The sequence below is a fragment of the Danio rerio genome, chromosome 4 (genome assembly GCF_052040795.2).
Source record: "Danio rerio strain M-AB ecotype USA chromosome 4, GRCz13ab, whole genome shotgun sequence".
NCBI lineage: Eukaryota > Metazoa > Chordata > Actinopteri > Cypriniformes > Danionidae > Danio > Danio rerio.
This window is the reverse complement of record NC_141024.2, coordinates 66,915,117-66,938,355: the sequence shown is the minus strand read 5'-3', so window position 1 is coordinate 66,938,355 and position 23,239 is coordinate 66,915,117. Positions and strand designations below refer to the sequence as shown.

At 37.8% G+C, this 23,239-nt stretch overlaps 1 protein-coding gene across 5 annotated transcripts; it reads right to left on the bottom strand.

Moving 5' to 3' along the window:
* LOC147845222 (uncharacterized) lies at positions 1–19,713 on the bottom strand. Of its 5 annotated transcripts, none has more exons than XM_088650225.1 (4): positions 19,653–19,713; positions 18,862–19,013; positions 8,252–9,454; positions 1–4,956 (listed from the first exon to the last, which is right to left on the bottom strand). In XM_088650225.1, the coding sequence occupies exon 4, from the start codon at positions 4,112–4,114 to the stop codon at positions 1,217–1,219; it is 2,898 nt and encodes a 965-aa protein (XP_088506351.1). In that variant the 5' UTR covers positions 4,115–4,956; positions 8,252–9,454; positions 18,862–19,013; positions 19,653–19,713; the 3' UTR covers positions 1–1,216. The 5 variants fall into 2 exon arrangements, 4 of the variants coding, with proteins under 4 accessions (XP_088506351.1, XP_088506350.1, XP_088506352.1 ...); XM_088650224.1 differs by having other exon boundaries at positions 1–9,454.
* Positions 19,714–23,239: the final 3,526 nt, after the last annotated feature.

Sequence of the window (23,239 nt, the reverse complement as noted above, 5' to 3'; positions counted from 1 at the left end):
TTAAATCATGTTTACATTTTATTGTTGAGAAAGTGAAACAACGAAGCCATGTGAATGAAGTTATAAAGTACACTGTTCCCTTTGAAGATTTACCCGTGTCCTCGGTATAGTCTGCTTTTCCATATCAAACTGAGAAGAAGAGACTGCAGCCTTGATCAAACTTGCGAAGTCTGAACTTACACGGAGAGGATGCAGGACTGAACTGTGCGTGTTAGGCTACTTAATATTCAGGAAATGCCCCAATCAGAGAGGCGAACGTCTGCAGCCCCGCCTCCGTTTTCAGATGTCTCCGTTTTCCATCATCCACACTGAGACGGAGCAGCAGCGTTTCGGAATGAAAACAGCCTCTCCAGCGTTTTCGAAACGCTCCGTTTTCGGCGCTCGAGAACTCCGGCGTAGTGTGGACGGTTGGCGTAACCGTAGCAAAACTTATGCGTTTTCAAACTAAAATGCATTAGTGTAAACTGGGCCTTAGAGTTTTCCAGCTCTTTTCATCCCCGCTTCTAGCAGCACACTCCATTTCCGCATTACTGGATCTGTAGCAACAGACAGCAAGGGATGATGGTCAAGCATGGGCTGATGGGAATAGTAGTTTTCGCTACCTCCCGTTCGCTTCATTCGCCTGAGCAAATTTTCTCAGAAGACCTATAGTTTTACCGAGTCATGCGACTTCGGTAATATCGAAAAAAATTAATATTGCGGTATGACGGTATTTACAATACAGTTACATCCCTATTATTAACTACATGATATAGGTAATCCAAAACAAAACCATAAGATTAAAGAGTCAGTGAGATGGCAGGTGTTGACATGAGGACTCCTGAGTAGCCACAGCATCCTGGGGTAGCTAACATAACAACTTTTATATACCCATCGATGAGTAATGCCAATCTGGAGTCTTTGGGATCATCAAAGTGTAATAATATTGTATTGTAATACCGGTCGCTCTGCCTAAATCATAAAATATTCATCAAGTTTGTATTCTACATTTACATTTACATTTAGTCATTTAGCAGACGCTTTTATCCAAAGCGACTTACAAATGAGGACAAGGAAGCAATTTACACAACCAAGAGCAACAATGAATAAGTACTAAAGGCAAGTTTCAGGTCTGTAAAGTCTAAGAAGGGAAGTGTTAGTAGTTTTTTTTTTTTTTTTTTTTTTTTTTTTTTTTTTTTTGTACAATTAGTGTGATATTCAAAGAGGCAATTGCAGCTTAGGAAGTGAAGTGGAGACTAAATAGTTGAGTTTTTAGTCGTTTCTTGAAAATCGCGAGTGACTCTGCTGTTCTGATGCAGTTAGGGAGTTCATTCCACCAACTGGGCAGATTGAGCGTGAGCGTTCGCGAAAGTGATTTTTTCCCTCTTTGGGATGGAACCACGAGGCGACGTTCATTCACAGAACGCAAGTTTCTGGAGGGCACATAGATCTGCAGAAGTGAGTGCAGATAAGAAGGTGCTAGGCCAGAAGTCACTTTGTAGGCAAACATCAGAGTTTTGAATTTGATGCGAGCAGCAACTGGCAGCCAGTGCAAACGGACTAGCAGTGGAGTGACATGTGCTCGTTTAGGTTCATTGAAGACAACTCGTGCTGCTGCATTCTGGAGCAGTTGAAGAGGCTTGATAGAGTTAGCTGGAAGCCCAGCTAGTAGAGAGTTGCAGTAATCCAGTTTGGAGAGAACAAGAGCTTGAACAAGGAGTTGAGCTGCATGTTCAGATAAGAAGGGTCGGATCTTTCTGATGTTATAGAGTGCAAATCTGCACGATCGAGCAGTTCTAGAAATGTGGTCAGAGAAGTTTAGTTGGTCATCAATCGTTACTCCAAGGCTTTTCACCATTTTGGATGCAGTAATGGTTGCCCCATCCATCTGGATTGAAAAGTTATGGTGTAGAGTCGGGTTGGCAGAAACTACAAGCATTTCCGTTTTTGCGAGGTTCAGCTGAAGATGATGATCTTTCATCCAGTGTGAAATATCCAACAGGCAGGCTGAGATACGAGCTGGAACCGAGGGATCATCAGGATGAAAAGAGAGGTATAGCTGGGTGTCATCAGCATAGCAGTGGTAGGAGAATCCATGTCTCTGGATGACTGGTCCTAGAGATGATGTGTAGATGGAGAAGAGAAGTGGCCCAAGAACAGAGCCTTGAGGTACCCCAGTGTTTAGATGCTGTAGGTTGGACACCTCTCCCCTCCAAGACACCCTGAATGACCTGTCAGAGAGGTAAGATCTAAACCATTGTATAACAGTGCCCGCAACGCCCAGTGACTCAAGCGTAGATAGCAGGATCTGGTGGTTGACAGTGTCAAAAGCAGCTGACAAGTCCAGCAAAATGAGGACTGATGATTTAGAGTCTGCTTTAGCCAGTCTGAGATCCTCCACGACCGAGAGCAGGGCAGTCTCAGTTGAGTGGCCTTTCTTAAAGCCGGATTGCTTGTTGTCCATGAGATTGTTTTGAGTAAGAAAGTCCAGGACTTGATTGAACACTACTTTCTCCAGAATCTTGGCCATGAATGGAAGCAGGGATACTGGTCTGTAGTTTTCAAGTAGCGTATGGTCCAGGTTGGGTTTCTTTAGCAGTGGGGTTACCCTAGCCTGCTTAAATGTAGTGGGGAATAAACCAGAGTCAAGAGATGTGTTAATTATGTGAGTCAGTGTTGGTATGACTGCAGGAGAGATGGCTTGCAAGAGATGAGAGGGAATGGGATCGAGTGGACAGGTGGTTGCATGGCTAGATAGCACAAGTTTGGACACCTCAGACTCAGAGAGCTGAGAAAAGGAGGTGAGTGTGTGTGGTGTTGGTGTTGTATCTTGCGTGTTTGTTGTAGGTGCAGCAAATTGAGCACTGATTTTTGCAGTTTTGGTGCAGAAGAATGTAGCAAAGTCATCAGTAGTAAGTGTGGAGGATGCGGGTGGAGGAGGAGGATAGAGGAGGGAGGAAAATGTTTTAAAAAGTAGGCGAGGATTAGTGGCATTGTTGATTTTCAGACGGTAATACGTCTGCTTTGCAGAAGTAACCTCAGCTGAGAAAGAGGACAGAAGAGTTTGGTATGTTAAGAGGTGTGCAGGATTTTTAGTTTTCCGCCAAATTCTCTCTGCAGCCCGAAGTTTTGAGCGATGCTCACGGAGAGCATCCGAGAGCCAGGGTGCAGGAGGACTGGCACGGGCTGGCCTGGATGCAAGAGGACATAATCGGTCTAGACATGATGCTAGTGTGGAGCAGAGTGTATTAGTGGCACTGTTCGAATCAAGTGCAGTGAGTTTGCGAGATGGAGGAAGAGAGTCTGAAACAATGGTGGATAGTCTATTGGGTGAGAGAGATCGTAGGTTTCTGCGAAAGGTAACCAGTGTTGGAGTGTGTGGCGGCTCAGGAGTAATGTGGATGTTGAGAGACAGAAGGAAATGATCAGATATTTGTAGTGGAGTTACTATTGTTTGATCAGTGAAGCAGTGTCGTGTGTAAATAAGGTCTAGCTGATTACCTGATTTGTGGGTAGCAGAAGTAGGTGCTCTTTTTAGGTCAAAAGAGGCAAGCAGAGTCTGAAAGTCTGCAGCTTGCGGTTTGTCAACGTAAATGTTGAAGTCACCTAGCACCAATAAGGGAGTGGCAAAATTAGAAAAAGATGAGAGAAGAACATCCAGTTCATCTAGGAAGTGACCTAATTTACCTGGTGGGCGGTAGATGACAACCACATTTATGTAGAAGGGGTGGATAATGGTGACTGCATGGAATTCAAAGGAGCTGATTGTTGGCAGGGACGGTATCAGAGTAAATTTCCATTCTTTGGAAATTAGTAGTCCAGTCCCACCCCCTCTCCCTGTCTGACGAGGAGTGTGGGAAAAAGAGAAATTAGCAGAAAGAGTAGCATGTGTAGCAGTGTCCTCCGGCCTCAACCAGGTCTCAGTTAGAGCCATGAGATTATAGTCAGAATATGTAGCTATGGAGGTAATAAAATCAGCCTTGTTAACAGCTGATTGACAATTCCAGAGGCCCACGGAGAGAGAGAGTTGTGAAATAGTAGATACATGTATTGAACGAAGGTTGTGAGGATTACGCCTGCAGTGTACCTCCCGTGTTTTGCGAGTGTTAGTAACAACAGGAATTAGAAAACACATAATAAAAGTGCACTGACAACAAAAAATAAGTGTAAAGTAAAACAAGAAAGTAAAGTACTCAAGTGCTTTGTCGGTGTTCTACTTAAAAAAGTAAACGTAGTAAACTAGAAAGAATCTTGAACCTAAAATTAAAGAAACTTCACTAATAAAAGATGCAAAACAGGACAATTGAATGGGCTTTCTAAACTTGATGCCCTGGTATACTGCAAACTATCCGTCCTGGAGCTCCACCTTCTTGTTGATGTGCAGTGTCTTCCTAGTGATTTGTTTCTCGTTCAGGGAGTCAGACAGAGAACATAATCCAAAACAACACTAGCTACATGAATACACTGGAGAGTGGAGTACAGACGTATCCGCACCTGTACATTAACTTGCAAAGAGACGCAGAGGTGCTGTTTGCCAGATGTTTATGAAACTGTTCTTCTCTCAGTCGCCATCATTGTGTTTACAGTAAACGCAAAGAGTGCAACACATTTACAACCCACCTATTGCAGTGTAGGAGTGTTGGAAAACAGTACATCGCCACTCAGCCTTTTCAAACATTATTCAGACATGAAACATCCAGTGCATGAGAAAATGTTTTGCTGCATTCATGTCATGTGTGCAACTTTTTGTCCAATTCTGTAGACACTGATCAGATCTATACAGTTTCTCTCCAGTGTGAATCTCTCCTCGTCACAGTGTGAACACTTGTACGGTCTTTCTAGTGTGAAACATCTGGTGCAGTTTCAATTTTGTAATAAAAGTCTTCTCACACTCAAAGCACATATACTCCCACACCAGTGTGGATCTTCACATGTTCATTAAGGTTTGCTGATCAGTTGAAACTCTTCTTACACTAGCTATGTTTCCATCCAGCTATTTTATGCACGTTTTGCAAATGCGCATAAAAAAAAACAGTTGATGGAAACGCCATGATGCGCATAAATTTTGAAAATGTGCATAAAAAACTTATGCGCCTAACTGGGTAGGATAAACTTTTTATTCGATAAGAAAAGATGCGCATAAACTGCGATGGAAACACTTTTACCGCACAAACTCCAGCATGTGCATTAAAAAAGGTCATGTGATTTGTTAAAAGAGATCATGTGGTGCTTAAAATGTGTGAATGGATAAAACGTCAGGCTGAGCACATCATAAAACATCTGAAATGTTATTTTGGTCATTATAAAACGCCTTACCATTTCAGTATTAATGTTATTATATTATTAATGACCTCTAGCATCAAGAGCGCCTGTGCTCCGCATCTGACATCTTCAAACGCCACTGCACGCTCACTACTTGTCAGGATTGTCTTCTGTGGCGCATTTATTTAGAAAAGATTGATGCAGCTTCTCCTACTGCAGCAAATGCAGTTTTTACTGTTGATATTTGGCGCCAGTTAATCAGGAAGTGAAGTTTTGTTCGCTTTGACTCGTTGGATGGAAACGATGCTTCATTCGCACAACTTTTATGCTATAATCGAGTTTTGCATTTTTACATTTACATTTAGTCATTTAGCAGACACTTTTATCCAAAGCGACTTACAAATGAGGACAAGGAAGCAATTTACACCACCAAGAGCAACAATGAATAAGTGCTATAGGCAAGTTTCAGGTCTGTAAAGTCTAAGAAGGGAAGTATTTGTAGTATTATTTTTATTTTTTTTTTTTTTTTGGTACAGTTAGTGTGATATTCAGAGAGGCAATTGCAGATTAGGAAGTGAAGTGGAGACTAAATAGTTGAGTTTTTAGTCGTTTCTTGAAAATAGCGAGTGACTCTGCTGTTCTGATGCAGTTAGGGAGTTCATTCCACCAACTGGGCAGATTGAGCGTGAGCGTTCGGGAAAGTGATTTCTTCCCTCTTTGGGATGGAACCACAAGGCGACGTTCATTCACAGAACGCAAGTTTCTGGAGGGCACATAGATCTGCAGAAGCGAGAGCAGATAAGAAGGAGCAAGGCCAGAAGTCACTTTGTAGGCAAACATCAGAGTTTTGAATTTGATGCGAGCAGCAACTGGCAGCCAGTGCAAACGGACTAGCAGCGGAGTGACATGTGCTCGTTTAGGTTCATTGAAGACCACTCGTGCTGCTGCGTTCTGGAGCAGTTGAAGAGGCTTGATAGAGTTAGCTGGAAGCCCAGCTAGTAGAGAGTTGCAGTAATCCAGTTTGGAGAGAACAAGAGCTTGAACAAGGAGTTGAGCTGCATGTTCAGATAAGAAGGGTCGGATCTTTCGGATGTTATAGAGTGGGAATCTGCATGATCGAGCAGTTCTAGAAATGTGTTCAGAGAAGTTTAGTTGGTCATCAATCGTTACTCCAAGGCTTTTCACCATTTTGGATGCAGTAATGGTTGCCCCATCCATCTGGATTGAAAAGTTATGGTGTAGAGTCGAGTTGGCAGAAACTACAAGCATTTCCGTTTTTGCGAGGTTCAGCTGAAGATGATGATCTTTCATCCAGTGTGAAATATCCAACAGGCAGGCTGAGATGCGAGCTGGAACCGAGGGATCATCAGGATGAAAAGAGAGGTATAGCTGGGTATCATCAGCATAGCAGTGGTAGGAGAATCCATGTCTCTGGATGACTGGCCCTAGAGATGATGTGTAGATGGAGAAGAGAAGTGGCCCAAGAACAGAGCCTTGAGGTACCCCAGTGTTTAGATGCTGTAGGTTGGACACCTCTCCCCTCCAAGACACCCTGAATGACCTGTCAGAGAGGTAAGATCTGAACCATTGTATAACAGTGCCCGCAACGCCCAGTGACTCAAGCGTAGATAGCAGGATCTGGTGGTTGACAGTGTCAAAAGCAGCTGACAAGTCCAGCAAAATGAGGACTGATGATTTAGAGTCTGCTTTAGCCAGTCTGAGATCCTCCACGACCGAGAGCAGGGCAGTCTCAGTTGAGTGGACTTTCTTAAAGCCGGATTGCTTGTTGTCCATGAGATTGTTTTGAGTAAGAAAGTCCAGGACTTGATTGAACACTACTTTCTCCAGAATCTTGGCCATGAATGGAAGCAGGGATACTGGTCTGTAGTTTTCAAGTAGCGTATGGTCCAGGTTGGGTTTCTTTAGCACTGGGGTTACCCTAGCCTGCTTAAATGAAGTGGGGAATAAACCAGAGTCAAGAGATGTGTTAATTATGTGAGTCAGTCTTCGTATGACTGCAGGAGAGATGGCTTGCAAGAGATGAGAGGGAATGGGATCGAGTGGACAGGGGGTTGCATGGCTAGATAGCACGAGTTTGGACACCCTAGACTCAGAGAGCTGAGAAAAAGAGCTGAGTGTGTGTGGTGTTGGTGGTGTACCTTGCGTGTTTGTTGTAGGTGCAGCAAATTGAGCACTGATTTTTGCAGTTTTGGTGCAAAAGAATGTAGCAAAGTCATCAGTAGTAAGTGTGGAGGATGCGGGTGGAGGAGGAGGATAGAGGAGGGAGGAAAATGTTTTAAAAAGTAGGCGAGGATTAGTGGCATTGTTGATTTTCAGACGGTAATACGTCTGCTTTGCCGAAGTAACCTCAGCTGAGAAAGAGGACAGAAGAGTTTGGTATGTTAAGAGCTGTGCAGGATTTTTAGTTTTCCGCCAAATTCTCTCTGCAGCTCGAAGTTTTGAGCGATGCTCACAGAGAGCATCCGAGAGCCAGGGTGCAGGAGGACTGGCATGGGCTGGCCTGGATGCAAGAGGACATAATCGGTCTAGACATGATGCTAGTGTGGAGCAGAGTGTATCAGTGGCACTGTTCGAATCAAGTGCAGTGAGTTTGCAAGATGGAGGAAGAGAGTCTGAAACAATGATTGATAGTCTATTGGGTGAGAGAGATCGTAGGTTTCTGCAAAAGGTAACCAGTGTTGGAGTGTGTGGTGGCTCAGGAGTAATGTGGATGTTGAGAGACAGAAGGAAATGATCCGATATTTGTAGTGGAGTTACTATTGTTTGATCAGCGAAGCAGTGTTGTGTGTAAATAAGGTCTAGCTGATTACCTGATTTGTGGGTAGCAGAGGTAGGTGCTCTTTTTAGGTCAAAAGAGGCAAGCAGAGTCTGAAAGTCTGCAGCTTGCGGTTTGTCAACGTAAATGTTGAAGTCACCTAGCACCAACAACACATTTTTTTGCACATAAAGTTTATTCACATTTTTGGATGGAAACATAGCTACTGAGTGCATGTGAATGAGTTCTCTCCAGTGTGGGTCTTCATGTGTTTATTAAGGTCTGATGAGTTACTAAAACTCTTCCCACACCGAAGCTGCAGTCACACAAGAGTTTGAGCATGCAACATTCTGTTGTGTGGCACTGCGAAAAGGGGCAGGATTAAACAAGATGATTAGATATAAAAAAAGTGAGCGATTGGTCCATAATATACATTTCTGTCCAGAGAGGTCATGTTTTGATCTTCGATTGGTCTCACACAGTCAAGTGATATGATTTTGCAGGTCAGAGTTCACCAAACTTGAACTTTGCAACGCAGTGAACTGCAAAACTTGATACACGAACTTGCGTTTCATGTCTGATGCATTCACATGCGTATGAATGGAAGTCTATGAGGAGAAAAGTCTAGTGTGACCGTGGCTCAAGTGCATGTGAATGGTTTTTCTCCAGTGTGGATCCTCGTGTGTTTATTAAGGGATAATGATCGGCTGAAACTCTTCCCACACTGAGTGCATGTGAATGGTTTTTCTCCATTGTGGATCCTCATGTGTCTATAAAGGTTTGATGAGCAGTAAAAACTTTTCCCACACTGAGTGCATGTGAATGGTTTCTCTCCAGTGTGAATCATCATGTGTAGATTAAGGGATGATGAGCGGCTGAAACTCTTCCCACATGGAGTGCATGTGAATGGTTTCTCTCCGGTGTGGCTCATCATGTGTAGATTAAGGGATGATGGTTTGCTCAAACTCTTCCCACACTGAGTGCATGTGAATAGTTTCTTCCTAGCGTGAATCCTCATGTGTGGATTAAAGTTTGATGATTGGCTGAAACTCTTCCCACACTGAGTGCTTTTGAATGGTTTCTCTCCAGTGTGGATCCTCATGTGTCTATAAAGGTTTGATGAGCAGTAAAAACTCTTCCCACACTGAGTGCATGTGAATGGTTTCTCTCCAGTGTGAATCATCATGTGTAGATTAAGGGATGATAAGCGGCTGAAACTCTTCCCACACTGAGTGCATGTGAATAGTTTCTCTCCAGTGTGAATCCTCATGTGAATATTAAGAATGTGTTTTTTTCCAAAGCTCTTCCCACACTGAGTGCAGGTGAAATGATTCTTGTTTTTCCTTTTAAAAATAACATCAGTCTGTAAATGAGTATTTTCCTCAATTTTGACATGATGTTCCTCCTCTTTACTCCCCTCATTCTCTTCAATTAGGTCTGAAATAAATAAATACAACAGTTTTCATTAAGTCTTAAAAACTCTCATCAAAATCTGAAAAGTAAAAACACACTGGAAAGATTGGCTACACACACTGTAATTTGGATGCAAAATTAATGTAAAATAAATCAGATCATATTTTGTTTAGTCCATTACCGTGTATACATTTAAGCAGATTCAATTCAATTCATCTTTATTTATCTAGTGCTTTTACAATGTAAACTGTGTCAAAGCTGCTTAACATTGAAGTTATAGTAAATTGAAACTGTGTCAGTCCAGTTTTCAGAGTTTCTCATAACAGTCATTTTGGTCATATTAATAAAACAGAGATTTGAAAGCTGTAAATGGCCTATTTTTATTTGTATATATAATTACAAAATGTTTTTTTTTTTTTTTGTAAAGCAGACTGGGAATACTAGTCTATTCTGTGCCTGACTGGTAAACGCATCAGAAAAAAAGTCTGAGGTAACAGCTGAACACACAGCTGAATATTTGCGTCTCAGACATGAGACATACCTGTACAGCATCTGCATAAACGCTGGAACGTGCACCTTTCCAGAGATGTATAGTAACAAAGTAGAACTACTTCACTACTGTACTTAAGTACTAAAAGGCAGTATCTGTACTTTACTGGAGTATTGTTTTTTCTCCTACTTCCACTTTTACTTCAATATATATTTTTGATGAGTTAAATACATTTACTCCGATAGATTTTTTATGTGCTGCATCGTTACTCGTTACTATGGGTGTCAAAATGATCGATATCTGTTCAGTAATAGATCGTGACCGGTTATTCCATACTGACGTCATTTATCTCCTATGCGCGATGTCGCAAGGCGGCACAGCACACGAGCCACTATCTCACTATACTGAGAAATGCTGTAAAACTCCATCTCTGGAGATGGTGAATTATGTGGACATTATGTATGACTTGTAATCATATTAAATATTTTTTATTTTCATTAAGTAAAACTACACAAAATTTCCTGTAAGAGTTGGGTTTAGAGATTGGATTTGGGTTTAGAGCAATCGAAAGTACAGTTTGTACAGTATAAAAACAATTGTAACCTATGTAATGTCCCCACAATTCACAAAAATGTGTGTGTGTCTGAGAGAGAGAGAGACAGAGAGAGTATAGTATGTGAGTGAACATGCTGAATTATCTCATCCGTGAAGGGATTTTCTGGTAAAAGGGCCTGACGATGTGAGTTCTTGTACCATAGAAACTATTGACATCCATCAAATATCTACAAAAAACATGGCAGTATTTGCCATTTAAGAGGTTATCTTTATAAGTTGTGAGTTTCACACATTAGTTTTAAAAATTCATTATATTTACTCCGAAACTATCCTAAAAGTGTTAAAATATATATATATATATATACTTAAGAAATGATTTCAGTATATTCATGAATAAATAACAGGCTGTGTCATATTTATTCTGTGAATGATCAAAAGTTTAGATTTCTCAGCAAAATTTATACTGCAGAAATGTATGATGTGAAATCATTAGTTTTGCTTTTCTACCATAAAGTGACAAATCAACCATTTGGTCGAGCACAGGGGGGGACTGGCCATCTGGCGGACCGGGCACTTTCCTGGTGGGCCGACGCACTTTTTGGGCCGGGCTGATCATCGTCTTATGATCTGATCGGCCCATAAAAGGTTTAGCAGCCTATCGTTTTTTTCTGCCTTATTAATTTACGCTCCTGTGATTTGTGACTCTCTGAAAGTAGATGCTTTTTTTTCCTGGACAGACAGACCGGGCCGCCCCATGTGACACTCTGCAGCCCATTGGCTCTTTTCTTTATTGACATTGGGCTGGTCCAATCACAAACTCCTATTTTGGGCTCTGTGTGAGCGTGCGTCGTCTGTGTGTATTTGTCAAAATAGTCGAGAGTCAGAGAGAAGAAATGCAAGGGAGACGCAGAGAAATCGCGGGAAATACACCGGCGTTTCATTTAGCGGTTCTGAGAAGTTCTCCTTTTATTCTAGTACACGGCTAAAAACGCAAATCACGTGACCACACACTCTCTGCCAAGACCTTCAGCCAGTAGTTTAGCGGGTGAGCATAAACCCCAGGTGAGAGTATAGTGCATGTCAGACAGTTCATCTGCTGGATGATCTCATCTCACTATAGTTGTTAAACGTGATATTGAATTCATCTTGTTGTTTTGGCTGAGTGCAAAGATAAGCTAATATATTAATTTATGTAACCAAGTACACTGATTCTGCACATTGACTGATTGCTTACCTTTATCATATAAATTTATTGTACGTTATACTGTTATAATGGCCATTATTGGTTATTAAAACTGATATTCTGCAAAAGAGACAGGGTAAAGTTTGTTCTTTTCAAAGAAAATGAAAGGAGACCGTTATATTTAAGCCCTGTCTTGTTTTAAATATGCAGAGTGAAGATGATGCTCATAAATATATAGCTACACAAGGCTGTTTGGTGTCTGTTAATCATAATATCAAAATGAAACAAATTTGACTTATATTATGTTTTCATTGTTTAGATAGTGAAACAGCAAGCAGGATGAGGTGAAAGAGGTTATAAAGTACACTGTTCCCTTTGAAGATTTACCCATGCATTTGCAGGCAGTTTTTGTTATGTTTATTACTGAATATAGGCTGAGTGAATAGTGTATTGAATGAGCTAAATTGGCTGTAGCGTATAAGTGTGTGAAAGAGTTTGTATGGGTGATTTCCAATATTGGGTTGAGGAAGGAAAGGCATCTGCTGCATAAAACATGCTGGAATAGTTGGCAGTTCATTCCACTGCGGCAACCCCTGATAAATAAGGGACTTATGCGAAAAAAAATAAATGAATGAATAGTGTATTTTTAGAACTCAACAAATATCTTTATGGACAGTATACAGAAATTAAATTGAGATTAAAGTTTGTATTTATTTATTTCATATATATGGCTTTTGTGTTTTATAAAATATGAGTTGATAAAAATATTGGACGTGCATAGAGAGATTGCATTTTGATTGAATGTAGTGGGCCGCTCTGGCCCAAAATGCCAAGGCCGTTTTTTTGCCCCAGTCCAGCCCTGGTCGAGCATGTTTTTGAAAAATTAATACACACACTAAATATTTTTCATGGCACCAAGTAACATAACTTTGTAAAGTTAGGGCTCTTAGAAGGTAATATGTAAAAAAATATGCTTACCTCGCAAATTTTTACCAAAAACAGTTCACATGCTTATAGAAAAAGCCAGGCTTATTTTGGTAAGTCTGGTTTATCAATGGCGGATTCAGTTTCATAAATCAAGTTTACGATAGTTCAAACTTAGTTGCCCTGGCAACTTATGCTGGGAAACTAGCCTGGTCCGGAGCAGGCTAACTCTCAGGCTAAGTCTTAACTTCAAGCCTACTCAAAGTAATGTTAACATTCACCTGCCATACTCTGATGCCATTTTAATTCACTTAACCTCTTAATAATGATTAAAACTTTATAGTCATTTAATAGCAAAAAAAAAAAATGTGTATATATATATATATATATATATATATATATATATATATATATATGGATATTTTTTTATATTTCCCAAATGATTTTTAACAGAGAAAGTAAATTTTCACAGTATGTCTGACAATATTTTTTTCTTCTGGAAAAAGTCTTATTTGTTTCATTTAGGCTACAATAAAAACAAAATTATTAGCCCCTTTAAGCTATTTTGTTTTTTGATAGTGTACAGAACAAACCATCATTATACAATAACTTGCCTAATTACCCTAACCTGCCTAGTTCACCTTATTAAACTAGTTAAGCCTTTAAATGTCACTTTAAACTGTACAGAAGCGTTTTGAAAAAATCAAGTAATATATTATTTACTGTCATCATGACAAAGGTAAAATAAATCAGTTATTAGAAATAGGTTTCTAAAACTATTATGCTTAGAAATGTGCTGAAACAATCTTCCCTCCATTAAACAGAAATTTGGGAAAAAAATAAACAGGGCGCTAAAAAGTCAGGGGGGCTAATAATTCTGACTTCAACTCTATGTATGTATGTATGTATGTATATATATATATATATATATATATATATATATATATATATATATATATATATATATATATATATATATATATATATATATTCATATTTTCCAAACTGCATTGGTACTGAATAATCTAATGTATATGCACAAATATATTATTGTAAAGCATCCTGTAGAAAATATTAATTTAAAAGAGAAATCTGTGATGGGTGTTCTTAGCTCTCTCTCGATATATATATATATATATATATATATATATATATATATATATATATATATATATATATATATATATATATATATATATATATATATATATATACACACACACACACACACACACACACAGAAACTCTCTGCATGCTGGTATAGCACTCAAGGAAACTTACAAAATATAATTCACAAACATATGTTTCAGGAATCTGGTTATTTCAAAGCTGATGAAATAGAAAGAATTTGATTGATAGAATTATTAAATCTGTTAAATAATGAAAATGTGTTATACAAAATATTAGTTTATATAAATAGACTATATAAAAAATATAAGAACTATTTAATGTTATATCTTTTAACTTAATTACGTAATTACATACACGAAAATAGTCAGAAAGAACCCTTAAAGGACAATTAAGATAAAAAGCAACCAGAACTTTAAATATACTCAAACAAGTCTTTTCTTTTGCAAATATTAATGTAGCCTGTACTCTTTTTGATTTGTTTTTTTAATTATAATTATTATTCTTTTTCTATTTTGTTTATTTATTTATTTATTTTTTTACGATGTGGATTTTGGGATTATTTTGATTGTTAAATATTCAGCATATACAAAAAAAAAAAAAAAAAACTGATAAAAGTTAAGCTAACCCCCATGAACTAAGTCTGTATGTATATATATATATATATAGTCTGTTTGTAAATGAAAAATAGAAAAAGAATATTATTTAAAGAAAAGTTATAAGAGCCTGGAGGTATTAAGTTTGCAGACATTTGTAGGAACATACATCTATTGTGTGCGTTTTTGGCAGTTTTTTCTTGTCTTTTTAATATTGTCCATATTAATACCGGAATTATATCGTATCGACCGAAATTAAGAAGTATATCGTGATATAAATTTTTATTTTATTTATATCAGCCCTAATTTAACAACATATTCCCCGACTTTGGTCTTTTGAATCTATTACTTGTTCTCAGGTAATGTGTTTTGGCTGAGCGCAAAGATAAGTTAATAATTAATGTAACCACATTCTGTATATTGACTGATCGCTTGCCTTTATTTCCTATTATGTATAAACTTATTGTACATTATACTTTTATAATGGCCATTATTGGTTATTAAAACTGATATTCAGCAAAAGAGAGGGTATGTTTAGCATTATTAATGAAAATTAAAAGAGGCAGTAATGTTACAGGCTCTATTTTGTTATGAATATGCCTACAGTAAAGATGACGCTCTTATATGAATCTACATGATGCATTTCTGCTGTCTTTTAATTTGTTAATATCAAAACAAAAATAGCAGTTCCTTCTATCATGTTTTTATTTTATTGTTAAGATAGTAAAACAATGTATTGGATGATGGGAATAAGGATTTAAAAGTACATTGTTCCCTTTGAAGATTTAAGACAAGTCCTCAAGAGTCTGTTTTCCATATCAAACTTGCGAAGTCTGAACTTACAAGGAGAGGATGCAGGACTGAACTGTGTGTAGGCTACTTAATATTGAGGAAAAGCCCCAGAGAGGCGAATGTCTGCAGCCACGTCTCCATCTTCAGATGTCTCCGTCCCGCCCCTATCCGTACTGAGACGGAGCAGCAGCATTTTAGAATGAAAACGGCCTCTTCAGCGTTTCCAGTTTTAGGCACTTGAAAACTCCGTAGTATGGACGGATGGCACAACCATAGCAAAACTTAGCATTTTCAAACTAAAATGCATTAGTGTAAATGGGGGGGCCTAAGAGGGAAGTTTCAAGAAAGAAACTGAGGGAAAAAAGAAGTTTACATTTTTTTGTTTGCAGTTTATTTAAGATATATTTAACTATCACACAAAATAACTTGAGATACACTTGTGAGAGTCAGTACACTGCATACAACTCTGTAAACTATATAAACTTACATATAGCAAATCTACTGATAAAAGTACTTATAAATACACTTTACATATAACTAAAGGCAGGGATGTCCAAACTCAGTCCTGGAGGCCCGGTGTCCTAGGGACTATTCCATAAACCAAGCTTACGGAAAAAGCCAGGTTAATTTTGGTAAGTCAGGTTTATTAATGGCGGATTCGGTTTCATAAATCAAGTTTACGATAGTTCAAACTTAGTTACCATGGCAACTTATGCTGGGACACTAGCCTGGTTTGGGGCAGGCTAAGTCTTAAAGGGTCACGAAACACCAAAACACATTTTTTGAGCTGTTGACAGTCATATATGTGTCCCACACTGCTAAAAACACTATTAGGACACCTATATTTCACTAAAAAGTGTAAATTGGTTGTTTTTGCGTTATTTCAAGCAAATTCGTACTTCCGGTTTGAAACTAATTTTTGAAGCTGCGTCACGGTCATGACATAATAGCGTGTATTCCAGCGTGCAGACTGGGCGTCTGTGCCAGAGTGAGTCTTATTACGTCTTACAGTGTGATGCATTAATGCATGAGTAAGGCTTGGGTCAAACCAATCAGCGCGCTCTATTGTGCAACTTCATTAATATTCATTAGCGTCACCGTGTTAACGCCACAGAGACGCCACGTTGTGTTGGCAAAACAAGCGTGAAGTGTTGTTTTATAGTTTGCTGCCATTAAGTTTCGTTTTCATTTTCTCTCTGTAAGAGCTCAGCTGGATCACGTGTGGATTAACGGTGTACGCGACGCTCGACAACAATAACTTACGTGTCTAAGGAGGAATATTGTTTACCTGAGAGCTGTTCTCATCTGCAAACGCTGAAATCCGGATTTGCTTGTAACGTTAGTCTCCTCTTCATAAAGACGCGGCTCTAGTTGCTGGTGATTGTCCTGTCTCTACAGATTTGGTAAGTGAGCGACCAGTGCTCTTTGTTTATTCAGTTTGTTCGTATCGAATTAAGTTAACTATTGCACTGAGTGCAAACACAGCACCGCATTTTGTGACCGGAATAACACACACGGCTTTCTGACGCTCCCTGCCGTGTGCATCTAAGTTTCCGGGAAATGCAGAGTTTTTTTTTTCTCTCATTCGGCGTGCGGTATCAAACATTGCATGAAAAAATACACGCTTAGAGCAGATCCTCGAATCAAATATTGCGTTTGTCGCGAGGGGCATGAATGAATTCCCTGAATGAAAGAGCCAAACTGCTGTTAAAGTCCAACATTTAATAATTTGGCAAATAATTCGAATACACATGTCCATGTAGGTTAAACACCATCACTTTCTCATGTCTGTGTATTTTGACTGAAACTCGCGCGTGCCCAAATAGACACTCCCACACCATCCCACTTTAGTTCCTCCGACACTCCCCCCTAAACAGAGCTGGACACGCCCACTTTTCGGACTTTTTCCAAAGTAGAGGTGTGAAAACACCCTGCTGAAACGAGGGGGTTTCATGGCCCTTTAAGTTCAAGCCTAATCAAAGTAATATTAACATTCACCTGCCATATTCTAGTGCCATTTTAATTCACTTAACCTCTTAATAATGATTAAAACTTTAAAGTCACTAAATAGCAAAAAAAAAAAAAAAAATATATATATATATATATATATATATATATATATATATATATATATATATATATATAATTTTTTACTTTGCATTGGTACTGAATAATCTAATGTATATGCACAAATCTATTATTGTAAAGCATCCTGAAGAAAATATTAATTTAAAAGAGAAATCTGTGAGGGGGGTTCTTAGCTCTCTCTCGAATATATATATATATATATATATACACATACACTTTTTTTTCGGCTTAGTGCTTTTATTATTCTGGGGTTACCACAGCGCAACGAACAGCCAACTTATACAGCATTTGATTTATGCAGCGGACGCCTTCACTGCGAAACATTCATACACACTCATTCACATTCCTACACTATGGACAATTTAGCTTATTCAGTTCATACCATAGCTAGCGCATGCCGCATGTCTTTGGATTTGGGGGAAACCAGAGAACCTGTAGGAAACCCACGCGAGCATGGGGGTAAGAAAGACACTGAATAATTTAAAGAAGAAGACTACATTTCTTAAATAATGACTTTCAAGCTGTAAAATGAGTTGAATAATCGGGAGATAATCCGTGCTGTGCAGCAGCCTCACTTTAATGTAAAGATATTTCCCACGGGCCGCAGGAAACAAGTGGCAAAGAGAAAGCAACGATTTGCAGCAGATTCGGTAGCAAATTAAAAATCCCACCGCTTGTGTGTACACGGCTCTTTGTTTATTTTAAACCTATATGCTTACATTTAGAACATTTTGTACATTACAGTGAGCCTGCAATGCATTAAAACTTTTCCTTGCAAGCAAGAATTGAAAGTAAGCGCAAAAGTATTTGTTTTATGACAAATATTTAATTTCATTTTAATAGGCGTATATAATAGCCTATGTTTAAAAATATATTGCTACTAATGTAGTCTATTGAACAATCTGCAGTTTCGCGGCTCACTCGCTGTGAACAGCTGTGTCTCATTTCAGATCTCTTTCAGTTCTTGAAGTTGACATGGTAGCACACAACATAATCGATGGATCTATGCTCGACTTTTAAAGTTTCATGACAGAAACGTGCATGAGCAGTTATCTAGATTATTTAAACTGAACTCAGACTAGTCAGATCAAATGATCTTCAACTTGCTGTTATGGAACCAATTTAAGCATGGACGTTTAGTTCAGCTCATTCAAGTCAGGCTTTTGACTTAAATCACCGCTTTTTTTTGGCCAGATTGGGTAGAAAAACATGAACAAAGGAAAATAAAGACTTGTTTAAAAAAGACACAATACAGCACAATATTTCAGTAAATTTAAGACTTTTTAAGGCCTAAAATGTTAAGTCTTTTATGAGAATACTTTATGTCAAATATCACCAGCTCAGTTAAACCTTTTTAAATTGATTGTATTTATTTATTTAATAAAGCGCCAGTGCTCAAGTATGCTTTACAAACAGCAAAAGAACAAGAAAAGCAATAACGTTAAGAAGGTAGAGAAAATGGGAGACTAATAACACATAAAAGAAAGACAAAAGACATGAGAACAAGTGACAAAAGAAACTTATTTCGGTCTTTCAATGAGTGCTCGTGTGCGTTTAGGAGAACTAGGCAGCACACTCAGGGCTGCAAGATGGATTTAATTTAGTATTCTTATTATTAAAATATATCTGAATGAGGATCAAATGACTGAGTTTGTCTTTGAGTATGAAAATCAACCTGTTTGTTCTTGCAGATCTTCCTGTTTGATTGTGAATGTTTCTTCAATCTTCACATCTTCACTCTCCTCTTTAATGAACGCCATCTTTATAACAGTGTGGAGATCAGTCGCTTCAGCAGGAGTTTTTCTCTCTGTGTTTTGACACTTTGTCCTGTTTAAAATGAACAAAACAATAAAAACGTCCTGTTTAAAATAAATAAAACAATGAACAGAAACAAAATAACTTCTCTTCAACACTTGCTTCAACAGTTTGTTTTAATTATCAAAACGAAATCAGGTAAAACATTTCTTTAAAAAAAGAGGTAAAATTGGTTTTATATTAACACATTCTGACTTTCCCCTTAATAATATAATTTCATTAAAGTATTCTTTGCAAACTCTAAATAGCGAAATCATATTAGCAGCCAATGGCTATCAAAGTACAGCATTGTTCACAGTCAAATAAACAGTGTTAATGATGTTTATAAGTCACACTTGCATGCTAATTCCAATCAAATATTCAAAGTAACATGGTAAACAATATAGAGACATCTAAATGAACAAATGTGTGAATATAAAACCAACTTTACCTCTTTCAGAAAAGTTTGGGAAACCCTGCTTTAAAACACTTATTACACCCTTTTCTGTTTCAAACAATAGCCCTCGGCTACTGAGAATAAAATAGTACTACACTGTATAAAGGGTTTAAATATTATTGTCAACAGCAGGTAAATAATTTAGCATCGGAAGAAAAAAATCCTGAAACTTTAATTAAATCGGTTTATATCTGTAAACATTTTAAAGCACAAACCTTTCTCCAGTTGAATCATAGCGCTGAAGCGGCGCCGCCTGATGACGTCACACGCCACGCCAAAATAAGAGTCTTTATTTTGTTTTGCTTTTTTGCCACTTACTGTTGCAGTCATGACTTAATGATACATTTCTCCCTTGTTTTTCACTTTATACTATTTCTGCTCTCTCTCTCTCTCTCTCTCTCTCTCTCTCTCTCTCATATTTCACATTTTAGGTGCTTTTTTGGCATGACAAATAACTGTACATTCATATTGCCAAAGCAGTGCAGCATCACAGTGTACGAACAAGAACAATTATAATACAGAGAAAACACAGAAATAAAAAAAAAAATAAAAATACATTAATAAAATTAAAAATAAATTAATAAAAATAAAAAGATTAATAAAAAATATTTACAAAAATAGATTAGATTTCTCTCTCTTACACACACACACACACACTTCGGTATTTTACAGTTGATCAAAAATTTTTAATTAAACATTTTAAGACAATTTTGTTTCATATAAATTGTTGTCTCTTATTTTCTGTTCCACGTTTCCTGCCATTCTTTGGCAATATCTTCAGTGATAATATTACATTTACCTTTACTTACAGAAGCATTAAAGGAGTAGTTCACATAAAAATTACAATTCTGTCATTTACTCATCCTCCACTCGATCCAAACCTGTTTGTAATGACCTCCATCCTCCCTATCCTTAAGTCACCACAAGAGGGCAACGCCTATAAATTGGCCAGTAATTTGGGCTTAGTAGCTTTCCCTCCAGCACCTCATAATCAGCATTGGCCGGTGTGCAACAGGTGTTTGTTGCCTCACGCTGAAAAATAAATATGAACACCACTTAACAGCTAAACGAATGAGAACTATTTAGCTCCCCCTTTATGGCAAAGCGGAACGAGGTATGTTTGTTTGTTTAATTGTTTGCTGGTACTTTGTTGTTTATTGAATTGTGCACTGTGTTTGAATGGTGCACTGTGTTTGTATTGTGAATGTCTGTGTATATTATGCTTTACGTTCTTGTGATTGTTTACACTGTGTTTTTTTTTGGTTTGTGTAGTTTTACAGTCTTCTTGTCAACACTGTGACAAGTGAAGCATTTCAGTGTTTCATACTGTTAAAATAAATCACCGTGCAAGCATCTCCGCCTCCTTCTTTGATGCCATTGGGCTGCTACACTGTGAGTTTCTTCTGCTGAATGGAAATGAAGAGAATAGGCAACAAGGTCAAAAAGCAGCCACTATATGGTGCAACAGCTCCTACTTTTTACATGGCTGCTTTTTTCAACATTTTCTGCAGTGTTGGGAGTAATGCGTTACAAAAGTAATGTATTACAGTAATGTATTACATTTTCCTGTAACGCAGTAGTGTAAGGCATTACTAATACATTTTCAGTAATATTTTACTCGGTACATGTTCAGTAATGCGTGCGTTACAACACACTTTTCGCCCGCAAGACATTAACAAATAAAAAATACCGCAGTTCTATTTCCTGTTCGTGGCTAGAGAATATATGCGCGTGCTGTCATTAATCTCCCTCTGGCAATGGGACCTTTTTACTTTGAACGCGGAATGATTTCAGCTTCTGAGCTCAAGGTCCGGGGCTATTGGCTCAGCCCGGTTCGCAGTACGCGCAGCGGAAAAGCGACAAATAGATGAAAATGGCAGAAGACAGTGCATTCGCGAGACGGACGTAAGTGCATATGGCGTTACTTCACTGACAAATGTCGTAAGCTCATTCATGTAATACGAGCGAGTGAACGTGCCGGTTTCCTCTGTGGACAAAACTCCTCGCGTTCACTCAACACTGACTGGGCTGCTCACGTGCTAACGACCTGCTCTCGCTCCATCAGATGATGCAGACTCACAATCTGCCTTGTGTTTCCTCTTCCTTTCGTTTTGTTGCTCTCCAGAGATCCTCCTATTTAATTGTTATCCCAAGAATTTTTATATGGTTTATATATTGCTACACTATTTACTTACAGGTTAAGATAAATTCTATAATAAATACTAGTGTTTTTGAGTGTAAGGTATACTGCCTAATGTTTTAGGCTAGTATTTACAATGAATGCTTAAGCATACTGTCGTATTAAGAATAGTGAACTCATAAAATTAAATATAAAGTGTAGTTTTACTACAGTAAAGTGTGGTGAATTGTAGTACAATATACCCCATATTGTAAAAAAAAACTACAGCACTGAATCATTTGTTTATATTACACTTGTTGTGTTACCATAGCAATTATAGTATTACCGCAACAGGGTAATTAAAGTACTTAATCACAATATGTGTGTTCAGGGGCCCTGTGGAACAGCTTCTTCTCAAAATGAAGATGATGGCAGGGAAAATGTCCTCCACAACCTCATCAACAATGTAGAAGAGAACAGACACTAGTTCACTTTATTTTAGTTGCCATAAAAAAATGTGATTGATAATGAGATTTATTTGAAGAGTGAATAGTACAGTAGGCTATAATACCTTATCAAGTTTTTCTATTAGTTACATTTCTGCTTGCGTTAGTTTTTATTTTTGTCTAAATGTTTTTTATTTGATTAGTATGGTGCACCTTTTGGATGTTTAATAAATGTTTTGTGTTTAAAGGGTGTTTAAAACTGGAAATATCTCATCATATAACATACAGCCAAAAATGTTATGGTTTATTAGATTAAAAATTATAAGTCTATTTTAGTATTTTGGTTATTGTTAATAAATAGTGTACTAATATAAATCATATCAAAAAGCTCGAAAGGAAGAGAGAACACAAGACACAAATTGTGAGTTTGCATATGATCTCACTGAGAGAGCAGTGTACTGAGAGCACGCAAAAAAAAATTGTGCGTGAGCTGTGCATATTTGAGAGATTGTTAGAATTTGTGCGCAAGCAGCGTATGTGAGAGCTCGCAAGCAGTTTTGTCTACAAACAGGAAATCGGTGCACAAACATTATACTGAGAAAACTGTTCATCTTGCTCACTTTGTGCAGGACGGTTTTGTGTTGTAAACCACTTGAATGTAAAGTACATACAATAATGGCAACAATAAGAAAAGAAACAAAATCTGCATTTTGTCATGGCATTGGAGTTTACATATCGGCCTGTTGTGTCTAATATGAATATAGCCAAGCCATTCACAGATATTGCCAGATAATCACTTTACCTCTACCATACTTTTAACAGATCATTTGTAATTCTGGCTGTCATCCTTTATTGCATTGTCTTGAGCCTTCACATTTCCAATTATATACTATATTGTTAGTAGCCTGGAGAGGTTACAGTCATTCTGCTACATCAAATTACTTTCTACTGAATGTAAAATGCTCATTATAGAACATTATAATTTTATAATGTTAAGTTCTAATTCTGTAGTTATTTTGATGAAAGTAACTAAAAAGTAATATAAGAGTAATGTAACATATTACAATTCTGAGACAGTAATATTGTAAGGTAAGGGATTACATTTAAATAACAGTAATAAGTAATCTGTAATATATTACAGTTTGGAAGTAATTTGCACAACACTGATAATAATTAAATAACATTTTAACAATTCATCATATTATTCAATATATCACATTAATATTCAATATATTAT

Bases quoted from the DNA above. Each gene is read 5' to 3' on its own strand.
- LOC147845222 (XM_088650224.1), bottom strand. From the start codon at position 4,114: ATGTGTTTTCTAATTCCTGTTGTTACTAACACTCGCAAAACACGGGAG.